General features: G+C 48.1%; 1 protein-coding gene across 2 annotated transcripts in view; it reads right to left on the bottom strand.

Moving 5' to 3' along the window:
- GLIS1 (GLIS family zinc finger 1) overlaps positions 1-11,864 on the bottom strand; it is a 237,257-nt gene extending 225,393 nt beyond the window's left edge. The window contains exons 1-2 of one of the 2 annotated variants that reach the window (XM_015435637.3): positions 11,789-11,864; positions 10,495-10,795 (exon numbers count right to left, since the gene is read on the bottom strand). In XM_015435637.3, coding sequence (XP_015291123.3) covers positions 10,495-10,753 — 259 coding nt within the window. In that variant the 5' untranslated portion in view covers positions 10,754-10,795; positions 11,789-11,864. Of the gene's footprint in view, positions 1-10,494; positions 10,796-11,322; positions 11,502-11,788 lie in introns of those variants that run through there. The other variant, XM_065522273.1, reaches the window with a different exon arrangement.
- Positions 11,865-15,736: the final 3,872 nt, after the last annotated feature.

Below are 15,736 nucleotides of genomic sequence, written 5' to 3'. Positions count from 1 at the left end.
GCCCAGAGAAGGGCCATGAGACCAATACATCCCCCAGGGCCTCTAAGCCTGTCCTGGAGTGGAGATCTTGGGTGTGGACAGCAATCACCACCCCAGCAGGGTCACCAAGAGCTACCATCCTCTGGCTCCCAGCTCTCAATTCCAACATTTGGTCCAAGGTTCCTCTTCATCTTAGAGAAATCTGGGTGAGATGAGTAGCAACCACTCGTAGCTGCTCTTTAAGCCACAAGATGAGATGCATGTCACAGTACGTGGGGCTTCGTCTAAAAGGGAGGATGAGCATGTGACAGAAAGTGCCAATCCTGGCCAAGAGGCTAATGGCCAGTCACTGTAGGACAGTCATCAGGCCCCAAGCTCCTCCACCTGACCTGGCCACTCCAAAGGCTTGCAACCAAAGAGCCTGCAAGCCCTGAAGCCAATCCTTCCCAGAGCGGGGGAGAGGGAGGCCCAACTGAGTAAGGAGACTCTCCCAGGGTCACTAGCAATCAAGGGGCAGACCTTATTTTGAAGAGCCTCAAGACAGTGTTGGAAAGAAACATGATGGTATCTGCATGTGAGAACTCATGTAGCATTTACTGGCATCTCAGCACTATAAGACAGGGCAAGGAAAAAAAAGAAATTTACTGGCATCTCACATGTGTTGAGAGCTTACCATATGTTCAACTTCGCAGGAAAACGAGAACATCAAACACAGCTCCTCCTTTACAGGCTACAGGCTCCTTGAGGGCAGAGACTGGGCTGTACTTCATTCCCAAACTTCCTGGACACTCACTTGGAGCCAGCCCTGTGCTGGCCATACAGGGTCAAGGATAATGACACTCTGCCCCTGTCTTCAAGGACACATAAGTAAATAGCAAATTGCCATAGAGTATGAGCAGGGCTATGGCAAAAGAAAGGGAAGACTTCGAAGAGGAGGTGGTATTTGAGCTGGGTCTTAAAGAATCAGTAGGGTCAATCTGGTGGAATGGAAGGGAGCGAAAGCCCTTCCTAGAGGTTCTGTTTACCATTTACATGGTAGTCATAATAATAATTATTATAATCCCAAGATTAATTGAGCATTTACCATATGCCAGTCTGTTTTTAAGCACATATACATGTGTTAACACATTCCACCCTCACAACAGCCTTTGGAGGTCATTACTATTATTATCCTCATGTCACAGATAAGAAAATTGAGACCCAAAAAGCTCCCTAACTTGCCAAGGTCCCCAAGTTAGTACACAGAGCCAGGATTCAAACTTAGTGGACTGGTTCCACAACCATGCCCTCAATCAGCACTCTACACACTTCTTAGATACAAACTTCATGCCAGACTTTGTGCTGGACACAAGAATACAAAGATGAATCTTTGAATATTATCTATTTTTCCACTTGTTCCAAAAATGATTTAAGGAGGCACAAAGACGAATAAAAAGAGGCCCACAGATTATAAGGAAAGAAAGACAGGTAAAGAGTAAATTCCAGGTCTGAGGCTGCATTTAAGGAAAAGTCTGCTGCCGCGAGTAGACATCAGCAAGAGATGGAACTGGCCCTGCAAGAAGGCCTTGAATGCCAGATCAAAGGGCTCAGATTTTTCCCATGGGCCAGCTGGCTGTCAATCTACATGCCAAGTGTAATTTCACAGAAGATCTTTAAAGCATGTACCAAGAACTATCTGTAGGACAAATTGATGTCTCTACAGATGTGTAGATGATGTGGTAAAGTACATATCTACTTAAAAGAGTTCCTTAAATTAGCAGTTACCTAAATCTCATTAGGTATATTCTGCTTCAAGAGATAACTAAAAGTATAGCTGCTATCACATGGACAGTGGAAAGATTTTTGTCCTTATATTTAGAACATTTGGATATCCCTGCTGTCAGGGATGGGAAGTAACGCAAAGGTTTTAAGCGAGAAGTTCTAAGGACTTGAGGTCTGGGATTTTTGCTCCGCATCCACCCATGGACCCCTCCTCATCAAGCCGCCCGATCTGTTTGAAATCATCTGTTTGAAGGCCCAAAGAAGAGCCTGCCCCAGCGAGAAGCCCTAGCACGGAGATATTCTCACAAAGAGCGCTACGTAAGTACAAATGACTGTTTGATCAATCATTTGGCCTCAGCATGGGATTTGGTTAGAATTAAAGCCATCTGGCTGGTGTGGGGGAGGGGGGAACAGGGGGAGGAGAGAAGCAGGCGGGAAAAAGACGCACCCCCCTCCCCCAAAAAGCATTGTTAAAATATAACGGGGAAAAACAGTAAAGTTCCTGCTGTTATTTCAGCCTAAGCCACTTAATCCATCAGCACATAAAGCAACTTATTTTACGACCTTTTCCCTTTAAAAAATAAATCAGAAGACGATGCCTTGAATTCAGATATCTCTGAAGCACACTACTCATCCCTCACAGTGAAATATCCTGTTTCATAAACCTTCTTCAAGATACTTGAAACTGCAGATCACTAAATGCCTTGCTTTAGGCATCTGACATTCCAGAGAATTAATATTTAAACTTATTATAGGAAAAAAGAATTGCGTTTGGTTGAAGCATGAAATATTTAATAGTGTCTCCAAATTAGAAACCCTATTTTGTTTCACGCTGGAAATGCCAACGTTATTACCTGGGCTTTGCACTCAAATAAGATAAAATGCAAAGGCAGTCTTGAGATGAAACACACAATTACAGCCGTTTTCTCCAGAGAGATGGGGAGTGAGACAGGTTTGGGGAGTGGACATGATTGAGTTTCATTTTTACGATACGCTTAAAATTATATTATCATTCTCTGCCTTGAGGGTTGGACTTGAGACTGCTGAAGCTACTTAACCACCGAAAACGGTGTCAAAATCAGTGACTCCACGGAGGCCTATTCTCAGGCTCTTTAAACCGTCGTCTTGGAATGGGCTCACTGACGAGCAAAACTCCGTAACTTTCTCTGCTTGCTAGGACAAAAGTATTCAGTGGTTTAGGATAAAAATTAAGCTTCAATTGACACAGTGGATCCTGGCAGCCTCTGCCGGCACGTGTAATTTATTTACAGGGTTGGAAAGTCGGCAAAATACATCATCAACTCTTACACAAACTTCTACTAGGTATTAAATACCCAACCCTCTGAGAAGTAATTCATATAGTCCAGCAGCGTTCCAAAATAAACCCAATCTCCAGCCCTCCGGAGAGCTTAAAACAGCAAATGGGCTCTGTATTTTTCAAGTCAGGTTTATAGTACTCCCTGGTTTCTTGCTAAAGCCTGATTTCTAGCAAACCTGTTATTTAAAAACAAAAGTAACATCTAAAAGAGTAATCTGGTTGCTAAAAAGACACAAATAGGAACAGGCTGGGCTGCATGGCAGGCAGGGCCATCCCTTGTACTTCATTCACTCCCCTTCAGACACGGCGGCACGAAGGAAGGCAAAAATTCCTCGGACCAGAACGGCTTCTGCCAGTCCATCTTCAGAATCAGTATGACTCCCTGCGAACGTACACATTCTCATGAACGCACGTGCGAATGTACACATTCTCATGACCGCACGTGCAAGGCCACAGATGCGACCAGCCGTGGGACCTTTACCTTCCATAGGGGTTCATCTAGCTCATTCATCATTTGACACAAAAGACCCATTTCTCACAAGCAAACTCTCAAGTTCACTCTGATCCCCAGCCTATTTTCCCTCCCAAGCCCTACTTCATCCCACCAAGTGTTTAACAAGAAATAATTGTTTAATAGATCCCTGACCCAACATGCTCAGGGAAGCACGTATTCTACAACCAGGCATGGTGGGGATCTTGAGGAATTCTCATCCAACAAATGTCTTTGAAAGCCGTAGAGGGGAGACTACGACCAGGGCCTTGGCAAGGAATCTCCCCAAATGGCAAGAAAAGCTCAAACAGAGACTATTACCTGCAATAACCAGTCAGGATGGGAGTTGCCACTGCTTCTGAGAAGCGGTCCCTCCTAGGGGCCCCCTCCATGGCCTCAGAGAGTCCTTTTCCAGACCCCAGATTCCTGAGGATCCTGAGTCACTGGGAACATTCTCCTTTCCCTAGTGCCAAAGCGGGAGAGGAGCAGTGCCCTACGGAGGCAGAGTGTCCCCTGTAAGTCACACCTCAGCCTGTTGGCTGAGACTGAGAAAGGGCTGCTCTGGGATGTGGCTGTCTGGGCCCCCTGCAGCCTCCTGCTGCCTTCCTCCAGGCTTGGGGGACACTCAGCTCTCTAGAGCCACATCCTCTCCTTCCCACCACCTGGGTTTAAGAAGCTGGTCCTGGAGAGTGGTGTATTCTCAGAGGCAAGTACTGGCTCTGCTGTCAGACAGACCTGGGTTCAAATTCCAGGCTCTACCGCTTACTACATGCACAACCTTGGACAAATCACTTTGCCTTTCCAAGCCTCAGTCCCCCCATCTTTAAAATTAGAACATTGCCTCCTTTCCTCCTAGGGCTATTGGGCATAATTAAATGTGATCACATCTCTAAAGCATCTCACCTGGCACAGAGCAGCCACTCACTAAAGGTTAGTTGACCTCCCTCTTCCCCATCCCTTCTGTGTTCATCTTTAGCGTCGAGAGTTCAAGTGTGTAACCTGGTCTGAGACAAAAGTGGCCTCTACCTACATCCCAGATCCTTCCAAACCTTCCCAGCCCAGTTAGTGTGGAATCTCGAGTATCAGCAGGCAGGGACTATGGATCATCCAACTGAACTGCTCCCCATTTTACAGACGGGAAAACCAAGGCTCAAAGCACAGGGCATGGCCCACTAGCAAAGATGCTACACAATGGCTCATGTGTTAGCTCCAGGCAGGCCCAACCATAACCACCAAATAAATTCAGGCCATCCAGGAAATGCATTATTCAGTTCACGGACTGAAGGTCTCATCTCAGCGCATCTGACTCAAATGCTGACTTTAAAAACACAGCTCGTAATGCTAACACAATCCACCTCGATCCACCAGAAACCTACTGAAGGAATAACCCTTTGGAGTTTAAGGGGAAGAAGAGAAAAAGAAGAAAACAGATGCTTTAAGTGACTTTCAACTCTGAGACCACTGGGTTAGGGTTGTATTCTCTCCTCCCAGCCCAACCTTCTGCTTTCTTTCAGTTTCTTATAAATATGGCTTAGGGAGACCAACAAAGTAGCCACAAAACTACTTTTCCCCTGTCTTTTCTGCTTTCCTTACTCAGTAACTCAGCTGTCAGTCCCTGGACTTTGCTTCCAATGCTGAAAGCTTTTGCTTTTTTTTTTTTTTTTTTTTTAATTGTAAACTATTAATTTGGGCAGCGGCTCTTGATAAACAAGAAGTCCATTTTTAAACTGCTAGAATCATTAGCACAGTGAAGGCGAACAGCACAAATATTTCAGGAGTTTGGTCTTTTTTCCTGGCCCTGGTATTACAGCTGTGCTTTTTGCATAATGCAGTCCAAGTTTTCAAAGCCCACTGCAGACTTTGTTTCATTTCTTCTCCCCCTTGAACTGAATGTCTTTGTTTCTTTAAATACAAAAATAAACTATGCCCTACGAAAAGAAGCCACACAATTCTCTAGGTCCAAAGTAATTGCAACTGAAATCTATATTAGAAAAAAAAATTAACAAACCACCCATTATAATTTAACTTTGAATGTAACCATATATGTAAGGTGAGGTTGCTGAAATACTACCATATCGTGTTGAAAACAGAGAGTTCTTTTCCAAGACAATTGAGAGAAGCAAGGGAAATTATCCTCAGCGATAGTCACTGGTCAGATTCCCAATAAAGTTTATTTGTTTGTTGTTCTTTCCCCTAATCCTATCCAAAACAGATTGAAAACCCTGTCCCAAACTTTAGTTTCTCCCCTCTTCCAGGATGCTGGCCAAACTCCACAAAGTAAAACCGAACAAAATGATGATAATTATGCAACTTTCAGAACAAAGAACATAAGAATATATTTTTTTAAGTGATTCATTGTGCACTTATGCCTGTAATGGGATTTTAACGCACTGTAAAAATAAGTGTGCTGGCTCACTAAGCTTCTCATGCAAATGAAACGCAGGGAGATGAGTAACTCTGAGATGGGGTTCGTTTTGGTTTTTTTTTTTTTTTTTTTTCCAGAAAAAGGATGAAGAAAAATCATAGCGTATAAAGAAACTGACATTTTTAAATCACAGACGGAGCAACATAGACTATCGATGTGATGTCACAGCTCTGAAGCTCTGTAGACCTCAGTCCAGCTAAGCACGCTACAGGTAAACTACTGAGAAACAACTAAGCCTAAATTAAATTACGATCTCATGTGATGGTCCCCTTGCCATTTTGCCCACAAAGTCCTAGTTTCTAGAGAGCTTGAGAGGCAGGAAGGATAGAGGAATTCTAGCCGCCCGAGATTCTTAGGGAATCTTTGGGAATTGTATTTCCGCTACATGTCTACAAAAGATTTGTCGGATACATAACTCTTATGACCGTAGACGCAACATGTTCCTATCTCATTTTTTACCCACACAAATACTTGTTTCTCTTTGTCTCACTGAGGCTGACATTTGGTCAGCAGGTTTTTCTCTCCCTTATTTGAAACTTCAAGCACTGAAAAAATTTGGATCTGATTATTTCCGGATCGCAGGACCAGCACTTTAAAATGGATGAAATGCAAGCAAATTGCCCACCGGAGCTGAAGGGGGGAAATGCTTTAAAAATCACTCATACCTTTCTATTAGGGATGCGCTAGCCTTTCCAAGGCCTCCCCAGAACATCACAGGAGCTTCTTACTCAGATGAAGAAATTCGACCAGGTGGTACCACCAAAACATCATGACTTACTGTCCACCACCCCCACCCCCTGAGTCCATGCACACAATCTACAATTCCTTTTTTTTTTTCTTTTCCAAGTTACAGAACTGACTGCTTTTTGGCATTGACAGCCATGATGGCTGTTTTTATAACGGCGGGGTTCACATTTGTCGTGATCAACCTCCTTTATATTGCAAGGATGCATCCAGTCTCAGCACACAGTGAAAGGGCCCAGTGAGTCACTGTCAATTAAATAGTGACCTCATTATCTGGTTTGGTGTGGGAACAGCAACTCTGGACAAACGGAATTATGTGGTAAACTACAAAATTTTCTAACTATGGCATAGATACTAGTTACCAATTCCCAAAGATGTGAGACAGTAGAAATACCAAAAGCAAAATACATTTTTTAATTCTCTGGGAACGTTCAGAAAGCCTTCGTGTGAATGCCAGCTCTCGGCTGCCAACACACACATGTAGAAGGTACAAGTTGTGGAACCAGAATCAAATATTTGCAGCTGGAAGCTTGGAAACTGCCACCTACTATCTGCAGCTTTGAGCAAATCCCTGAACCTTAATGTCTGCATCTATAAAATGGGAATCACATTAATAACAGCTAGTATCTGCCTAGCACTTTACAGTCTTCTACATCTGCTCCCTCACAAGTGCCCCCAAGGCAGGCAGAGCCCAGCTGGCGTGAGGGCAGACAAGAGCATGTATGGGAACACGCTCTGAACACTGGAAAGCACCGTGCACAGAGAACAAGCGTCATCAGGCCATCACCACAAAGCTGTCCGCCTGCATAAAGCCCAGATGTTTACCTTCTTTCCTTGTCAGGACTTATAAAAGCAGAGTGTCGGGTGTTTAATAATAAGAAAGAAAAATGCAGCATCTGGCAATTTGGCTTTTCCAGCTGTTTGGAATCTGGATAAACGGGACTCTGCCATAAACAGATCATGATTCTTATTGTAAATGATGACAATGTTAGTCCATGACGTCACACCATCCCAGTGCCTCCCAATTCCAGATCAAATACACAGGCCCCAAACATTTATGGATAAACTACTAGATTCAAGAACCCACTCTCTTCCTCTGCGTAGGGACTATCTGAGGCAGGCGGCAGAGCATCTGAAACCTGACCCCAGGCTGAGCCATACTGTCTTCTCTCCAGTCACTGAGCAGCAGTGGTCACAAAAGACCCGAAGCTTGGTACCTCTCTGCCTCCCCTGGCTAGCACACCACAGTTAGTGCCCTCCACATTCAGCATTTTAAAAATGTAACCTTTCTTCCTTCTCACTCTGTCCCCTTTATCTCAAGTGTCACTGACCCTAGCATGGGCCCTGCACGAATTAATAAAACAACTCTTGTTTTATTTACCCTGCAAGGTAGGCATCATTACCTCTCGTGCAAATGAAAACCCAGAGGTTGAGAATGTGAAACACGTTACAGTAGTAATCCTAAAAATAACCAGGCACTGAGGTGGCCCTTGCACACTCTTTATCACTAATGATCTCATCAGTCTTGGAAATTAAGTCTCAGGGTAAATTTACAAATGAGGGAACCAAAGGCTCAGAAGAGTGAAATTGCTTCCCCCAAGTCCCACAGATCATAGATGGTGGGGTCTCACAATTCCCAGCACAGTCAATACGTATTTTTCAATTGGTATTTCTGTCTGTTTCCAATAAGCCTGAGAACTTGGAGCTAGACACCAAACAATCAAAGGGTTACATGGTCTGGGGACTATTTCGGTAGGAGTAGGGGCAGCAAGAAGGTGCCGTTTCCTTGCAGCATTTTTAAGGACGTTGAAGAACTGGGGGGAAGCTGGTTTTGTCTCGGGCCACTCGGTGGCTGGACTCTGAGGGAAAGCTTGCCTACAGCGACACAGAGGCCAGCAGGGAAAACTCTCCAAGCCCAGGACCGAGCCTTCTCTTTCTCCCTAGGCCAGGTTAGGATAGAGCTGTGGCTTCCCTAACCCCTGCCCTACACATACCAAACACTTTCCCACGTTCAGGCCTCAGTTTCCTCACCCTTCAAATGAGTGGGTTATATCCCACCACACCAGCCTCACTGGGAGGCTATGAAGAAAAGTTGTGAAACCTCTTGGAAAAAAGCTTCACCAGAGAGACCAGCTTAAGGTACAAAGAAAGAGGCTCTTCTTCCCATCCCTTTATTCTCCTCTGCCCTTTCCAAATGTAATCCTGACTTGAAGATCTTTTATTTTGGACATGTTTGGGGGTGTGCATAAAAATAACTGGGGTTAGGGGGAATGGAAGTAGGAAGATCGGACACAAAGCCCCCAGACGAAAGATCTCACCATAGCGTGGAACAAAGGTTATGTTCGGGAGAGTTGTTCGCTAGGTCTGCAGAGAACTCGATCTTCAGATGACAGCCACGATGTTTTTAAACATAGAACGTTGCAGGAGGGTATCTATTTAAGGGAGGATTGTGTATGGAGCCGGGCAAGCCAGGGAGCTCCCGGCAGCAAACATTACTCATGTCTCGCTGCACAGCGCTCCTCTCTGGTAAAAGAGACCTCATATGTGTGTATTCCAGCAATAACATTCTGCAGGCATTTCCCGCCCCTCCCCACTGTATCTGTCCTTCTAAAATATTATCTCTATCCCTTGAAAAAGAGGCTGGCATCTAAAACAAAGAGATGGGAAATAGTTCTCTCTCATAAAGTCGAGTGTTTTCTTTAAAAAAGAAAAAAACTGCTTATGTTTATTTCATTTTACTAATCCCTGAACCAGGGAGTTGGCTGTTTTTGATCCACGAGGAGCTCTCAACTCTAAAAGCAGGCTGCCTACCTCTTCTGAGTTGTGGGGCTGATGCTAGGAAGTGGTGCCTATAACCATAAAACCCAAACTGTTTTTGTCTTCCTTGAAAATCATTTGGAAAGAGAACCAAGAGGTCCCAAATGCCGATAGTCAAACCCCAAAGCCTTGGTTTTCCCTAAGGGAAAAAAACGGGGAGGACGAGGACACGGCATCTTAACAATTTCTCCAATTCCTGGTTAATTATCTGTCAGCACGAAACTCATAAATAATGACTCAATAATAATTAACTGTGATGAGAAGAGCGTGTTCCTGAAAATCCCAGCACCATCTCTGACTTTGAGCCCATAAGCCATGCTGGGACCTCCACCTTCCCGTGGCCAGCTTCACTGGGGGACGAAGGGGCTTGCCAAGGAGCTTGTGATCCAAGACTAGGCTGCCGAAGCACCAAGTACAGAAAAGTCATGTTTAAGTTAGGACGTGACCCAGGCTGGATTGCTGATGCAGAAAATTTTCCCTCAGGAATCCAGAAATCATCTGGTTTAATTAATTCGTCACTTGACAGATGGGGAAACTGAGGTCCCAAAAGGAGATCTTGCTAAAGGCCTCTGGGTTTTGTTAGTTAAGAAGATTGAAATACTTCAAACTATGCCTTGAGCTGCTCAGAAACAGACACCAATATATGTGTTGCTATTCGCCCTCATATATAATAAAATTTTGACAAGTTTCTATGCAAGCTTTATCAGAAACATACAGAAGCAAAATTATGTAAGCTGAGAGCTTTCTACAAACACATTTGCCCAAACGGGGCTGAGTTTAAATTAGATGCTTCGCAAAGCAGGCATACTTTCAGACTGACAAGCTAGTCCCAAACAATAAGAGAGAAACTGAGGAACTCAGAAGAAAGTTCCACTAAGTTCTCCCGAGCACGCGGTGGCGAAGCCAGGCAGCCCGAATCTCCACAGGAGCCGCCAGGCACGTTGTCAGGGCCGGACTCACCCTTCCCGGCGGCAGCGGCCTTGGATGGACCGTAGTCTCGGGGGCTCCGGGGCCTGAGGAGGTCGTGGGAGCGCGGTGGCGGTGCGGGAGGCCGGGCTAGCAGGTCCCGCGGGCCCCTGTCCGCGCAGCCGCCGCCACTCACGGTGACCCTGAAGGCCATGTGCGCACCGAGGCTGGCGTGGCCGCGGCCGGGGCCGGGCGCAGCGGGGGCCTCCTTGGGCCTCTTGTCCGAGTGTGCCTCAGCCACCTCGCAATGCATGGCGCCGGGGCGGGGCGCACGGCTGGGGGTCGCGCCGGGCTCCTGGGGAGGGGAGACAGCACAGCGTGTTAGAATGCGGAAAGCGGCCCCCGTCTGGTCCCGGGGCCGAGTTTGAGCAGGTCACTGCCCCTTCCGTGGATTCCGCGTCTCTAACATAGGTTAGCGCCACCACACCTAGCCCAATCAGAGGTCAAACCCACCTGATCCCACGCAAAAGCCCCCTCACTCAGGAGCGGTTCGCCCTTCCCAGGTGCGCTGAAGACCCCAGGCCCCCGCGCCGCGGCGCATTACCGAGAAGTCCCACCCAAATCCGCCTCCACCGAAACCAGCCTCCTTTCCACGAATGGTGAAACTGAGGCCTGGAGCTGGTAGCGCGCCTCTTCCCTGTCCCCAAGTGGAACAGGGAGCCGGCGGCAACGAGGATTCCCAGAGAAGAACTCGAGCGAAGCCCCGGAGACGGCTCCGGCTGTGTCACTGGCTGCGCGCTTCGTCGAGGCTCCGGGGCCGAGCTGCGCGCGGAGGCTGCGGACTCGAACCCAAAGGCCCGGGGGAAACCCCCAGAGACTCACCCGCGACCACCTGAACCGGGAAAACGCCAGTCCCAGGATGGGCGCTGAATCCAGCGACGCGAACCCATCACGCGCAGCCGGGACACCCACATTCCCATGCGCAGCGGAGGAATCGATCCCGTCGCGCGCGCAAACCCGCACAGTGGGCAATGCCCACGCGGCCGCCGCCACACACCCGCACGCCCGTCGAGGCACGCCCGGAGACGTACACGCCACCCACACTGCCACTGGTCAGACGCTCGGCAGCGCACTACCACCCCGTCCCACGCTCTTGCCACACGCGCGTGAGATGGGGGCCGCGCCGGAGCCTCGGCCCTTCAGTCAGGGGCCCCAAACTCTCCGTTCCCGTCCGCACTCCCAGCGCCATCCCCAAGCTGCCGGGGTTCGAGCGTCGCCGGGACGCCAGCCTCGGATCTCGGGCCCCGCACCCGCCCCTCCCTCGGCCGCGGGCCGCGCCCCCTCTCACCTCGCAGCTGCAGCTGCAGATCGCTGGGCGCCCGGCTCGGCGCGCCTCCACTGGCGCCGCAGCCCCAGCAGCCGCCGCAGCCGCCGCGTCCTACGGGGCGGTTCCCCGGGGGACGGGGGCGGGCCCGCGTCTGCCCGACAGCTGCTCCAGCCACTGGCTGGCCGCGGCCGCGCCACCCAGGCCAATCGTGGCGCGAGGGCGGGGCATCCCCCCTGGGGGTCTGGGCGGGGCCCGGCGCGGGGCTGAGCGGAGGGTTTGACAGGCTGCGGCGGGCTGTAGCCCCGCGGTGCCCGCGCCTCTCGGGCGGCCGAGCCGGGCAGGACCGCGGGGCGGCGCCGCGACGAAAGAGGCTGGGCCTGGGAGTCGGCGGAGTGCGCTGGGCGTGAGGAGCGCCGGGCTCAACCAGGCTCCCTGCCCGCCTCTCCACTAGCCCCGGACAGGATCCTCCCTTCTCCTAGTCGGTTTTCTCCTCCATCAGATGGGAATGGCACTATCTGCTAACGCGAAGCGCACAGATGCGAAAGTGCTTGAAAAGTTTTCTTGCAGAATCCAACCCGCTCACTGGAGAATTTGTGGAGATTTCACAGCGAGTGGGCAGCAAATCTGGGACCCAAACCCAGGCCTCTCAGCCCACTTTCTTAAGTTTGTTTTTGTGTTTTTCCGCTGGAAAGAGTCCAGGGTAAAAGGTGTCAGACTCTGAAGTTAAAGATAAAAAATGATGCCTGATCCCAACTAGGAAATATTCCAATTGAGTCTGGGGGAAGAGGCCCCCAGCGCTTAGGCTTTCGAGCTCCCAGGATATCCTTACAGATCTGGGGATTGAGACCCACTCTAGGGGTACATCCTGTTGCCCTGCCTTCTGGGATCCCCCCACAGACAGCAAGCAGTGTCTCGGGGGGCCCTGCCCAACGTGTAGGAAGAGCATGGGACAAAGAACAGTAAGGCTTCACAGCACCTGGAAGCAATGGCTCAGTTCCCCGCTCTGAGCCTGAGTCCTCCCGTGTGAAATGGGAGTGTTCGCCTAGGCCTGGTCTACCTGCCATGGCTACCGAAGGATCCAGCCAAGCCCTGAAATGGTTTCTCCATTTCACCTAGGTGCCTCCTGTGCACTGTTTGCTGGTGGTCTGGGCTGGCTCCAAGGGTCCTGACTGGTTTCAAACTCCTTTGAAGTCTGGTCCCTTTGGCCTTGGTCTCAAACTGAAAAATGTATATGGCGCCCCTCTGGACTACACAACATGTCAACTTCATAGCACAGGACTCTGCACAGAATAACTGACCCCAGGCAGCATCCTCAGAATCCTGGAAAACCAGAATTTTAGAATTTCAAAATCATAAAATTGGATTTCTTATAATGTGTTTAAAATAGTATCTAACAATTAGAGTAATAATAGTAAGAAAGACTTTGAGGTTTTAGTTAGACCCACCCTCCATTCAGAGGAGAAGGGATGTGACTGGCCTGTGTCAATGTGGTGGGGGGTGGCAGAGCCGGGGAATCCAGGCTTCCTGACTCCAGGTGATGCTCTTCCTCCAGTACCAACCACTCTGCTGCTCACAGGCAGAGGGTGTAAATCAACCATGCCCATAACATACAGGCCAAGGGTTGTGCCTCACTCAGTGCCAGCACCCCTCCCCCCACCTCCACACACTCTTGTGGAGTCCCAGCTAGTTCTGCTGCCAACAAGCCATTCTAGACGAATGGTAACTTCACTCTGGACCTCAGCTTCCCCCTCCAAAGGCATGAAGTTGGAAGACCTCTGGCCTTTCTAGTTCTGCTCTTCTCTTCAGTAAGGCCAGGATCCAAGTCCTCTGCCCTCCCTCCACCCCCACCCCCGCCACACACACACAACAAGCACTGCCCTGCACATTTAGTTGGGACTCTGAAAACATTTGCTGAATGAGTCACTTAACCAACTGGACCTGAAAGCAAAGGCCCTCCAAATTTCCAAATGAAGAAACAGCTCTTTCCATTATTCTTTTGAGCACTCACCCTGGGCCAGCCCCTATACCTGAGCTAGCAACACAGAAACACAGAACCCGCCCCCTCCCCTTTCCCTCAGTGAACTCACAGGTCCTCCTCACCAAAATAGGTGGGTTTGCGAAGGCTGGCAAAGTGATGAGAAGTTTAATATGCTCAATAAAACAGACCTCTTCAACACTGTAGATGGCAGGACCCCTTTGGGGATATTCAGAATCTAGTAGGTATATGCTTTTATTTTTCCTCAAAGGAAACACAAGAAACTGTTAACAGTGGTTAAGGGGATAGAGGATTGAGGGAAGGCCTGCACTTTTCAGTTTTATACTTGTCTGAACCGATTTGTATTTTCTAAGTATATATTATCCTCCCTCTTTTTTTTTTTTTTCTTTTTTGAGACAGTCTCATTCTGTTGCCCAGGCTAGAGTGCAGTGGCTCAATCTCAGCTCACTGCAAACTTTGCCTCCCGGATTCAAGTGATTCTTCTGCCTCAGCCTCCGGAGCAGCTGGGACTACAGGCGGGCACCACCATGCCCAGCTAATTTTTGTATTTTTAGTAGAGACAGGGTTTCACCATATTGGCAAGGCTGGTCTCGAACTCCTGACCTTGTGATCCACCCACCTTGGCCTCCCAAAGTGCTGGGATTACAGGCGTGAACCACCGTGCCCAGCCCCTCCCTTTCTTTCAATAGGGGTTATTTGAGCAGTGGGATTATGTGCTGCATTTTTTTCCTTTATAATTTTGGTATTCAAGTAAAACTCAGTATTTCAATTGTCAAAAACAAAATAAAGTGAAGCAAAGTAAACTGCTTCTCACTTTAGCAGGCTAGTAGACAGTAATGTCTACTTTTTACACTAACCCATGTTACAACTCACACTCTCTTCTGCCCTCCCAGTCCCACAGACAGTCTGTCTACCGGATATCTCTATCAGGATCCATCTGCAAAACTGAACATCATTTTTTCATCTCTGACGTTGCTCCTCACTCCTGTGTCCCTACCTGGGTGAACAGCCCCATGGTCAACTCACCCAATTCAGAAATCTGAGTCATCCTCAGCCCCTCCGCTCCCATACTCCTATATCTGACTTGTCATAAATTCAACTAACACTCCTCCTCCTCTCCATCCTCACTACTACATTTCTTCCAAGTTCTTGCCTCCATTCTCATCCTCCTCCCAATTAGTGATTTTCCACACTGGTCTCCTTATCGGTCTCTGAAGTATAGATCTGGCTGGGCACAGTGGCTCACACTTGTAATCACAGTACTTTGGGAGGCCAAGACAGGAGGATCACTTGAGGCCAGGAGTTGGAGACCAGACTGGGCAACATAGCAAGACCTTGTCTCTATAAAAAAATAAAATAAAAAATAGTCAGGCATGGTGGCCTGCACCTGTAATATCAGCTAATCAAGAAGCTGAGATGGAGGATCCCTTGAGTCTAGGAGTTTGAGACTGCAGTGAGCTATGATCATACCACTGTACTCCAGGCTAAGTGACAGAGAGAGACCTTGTCTCAAATAAATAAGTAAATAAATAAAAATGTAGATCTTACCATGGCACTTCCCTGTTTAAATCTCATAGCTCCCAATTGCCAGCTAAATAAAATCAAACCATTTTCTTACCCTGCTCCCACCCCTACCCTATGTTCCAAGCACCTTGGAATAGTTTTCATCTCCTAGAATCAGGAACATATATTCATGCCTTCATAGCTCTGTATATCCTTTGCTAATACTTTCTCCCCTTATTCACCTTGCCTGCTTCTTACTATGAATACCTATAGGAATACTTAGGTATTCTTAGTATACCTATACTTCCTATTCCTATAATACTTCCTATTCCTATGAATACCCAGCCCAAGTGTCCTTTCCCACAAGCCTTCCCTGAATCCTCGAGGGGGCTATAGCTATTTTCTCTCTGCACACTCTCACAATGCTCTGCTTTATTCTGAGAACTTCTTACAGTTTTGTAACTGCCTAT

This window comes from Macaca fascicularis, chromosome 1, assembly GCF_037993035.2.
Source record: "Macaca fascicularis isolate 582-1 chromosome 1, T2T-MFA8v1.1".
NCBI classification, from domain to species: domain Eukaryota; kingdom Metazoa; phylum Chordata; class Mammalia; order Primates; family Cercopithecidae; genus Macaca; species Macaca fascicularis.
Note: the sequence above shows the minus strand (reverse complement) of the source record. Positions and strands in the feature narration are given on the sequence as shown.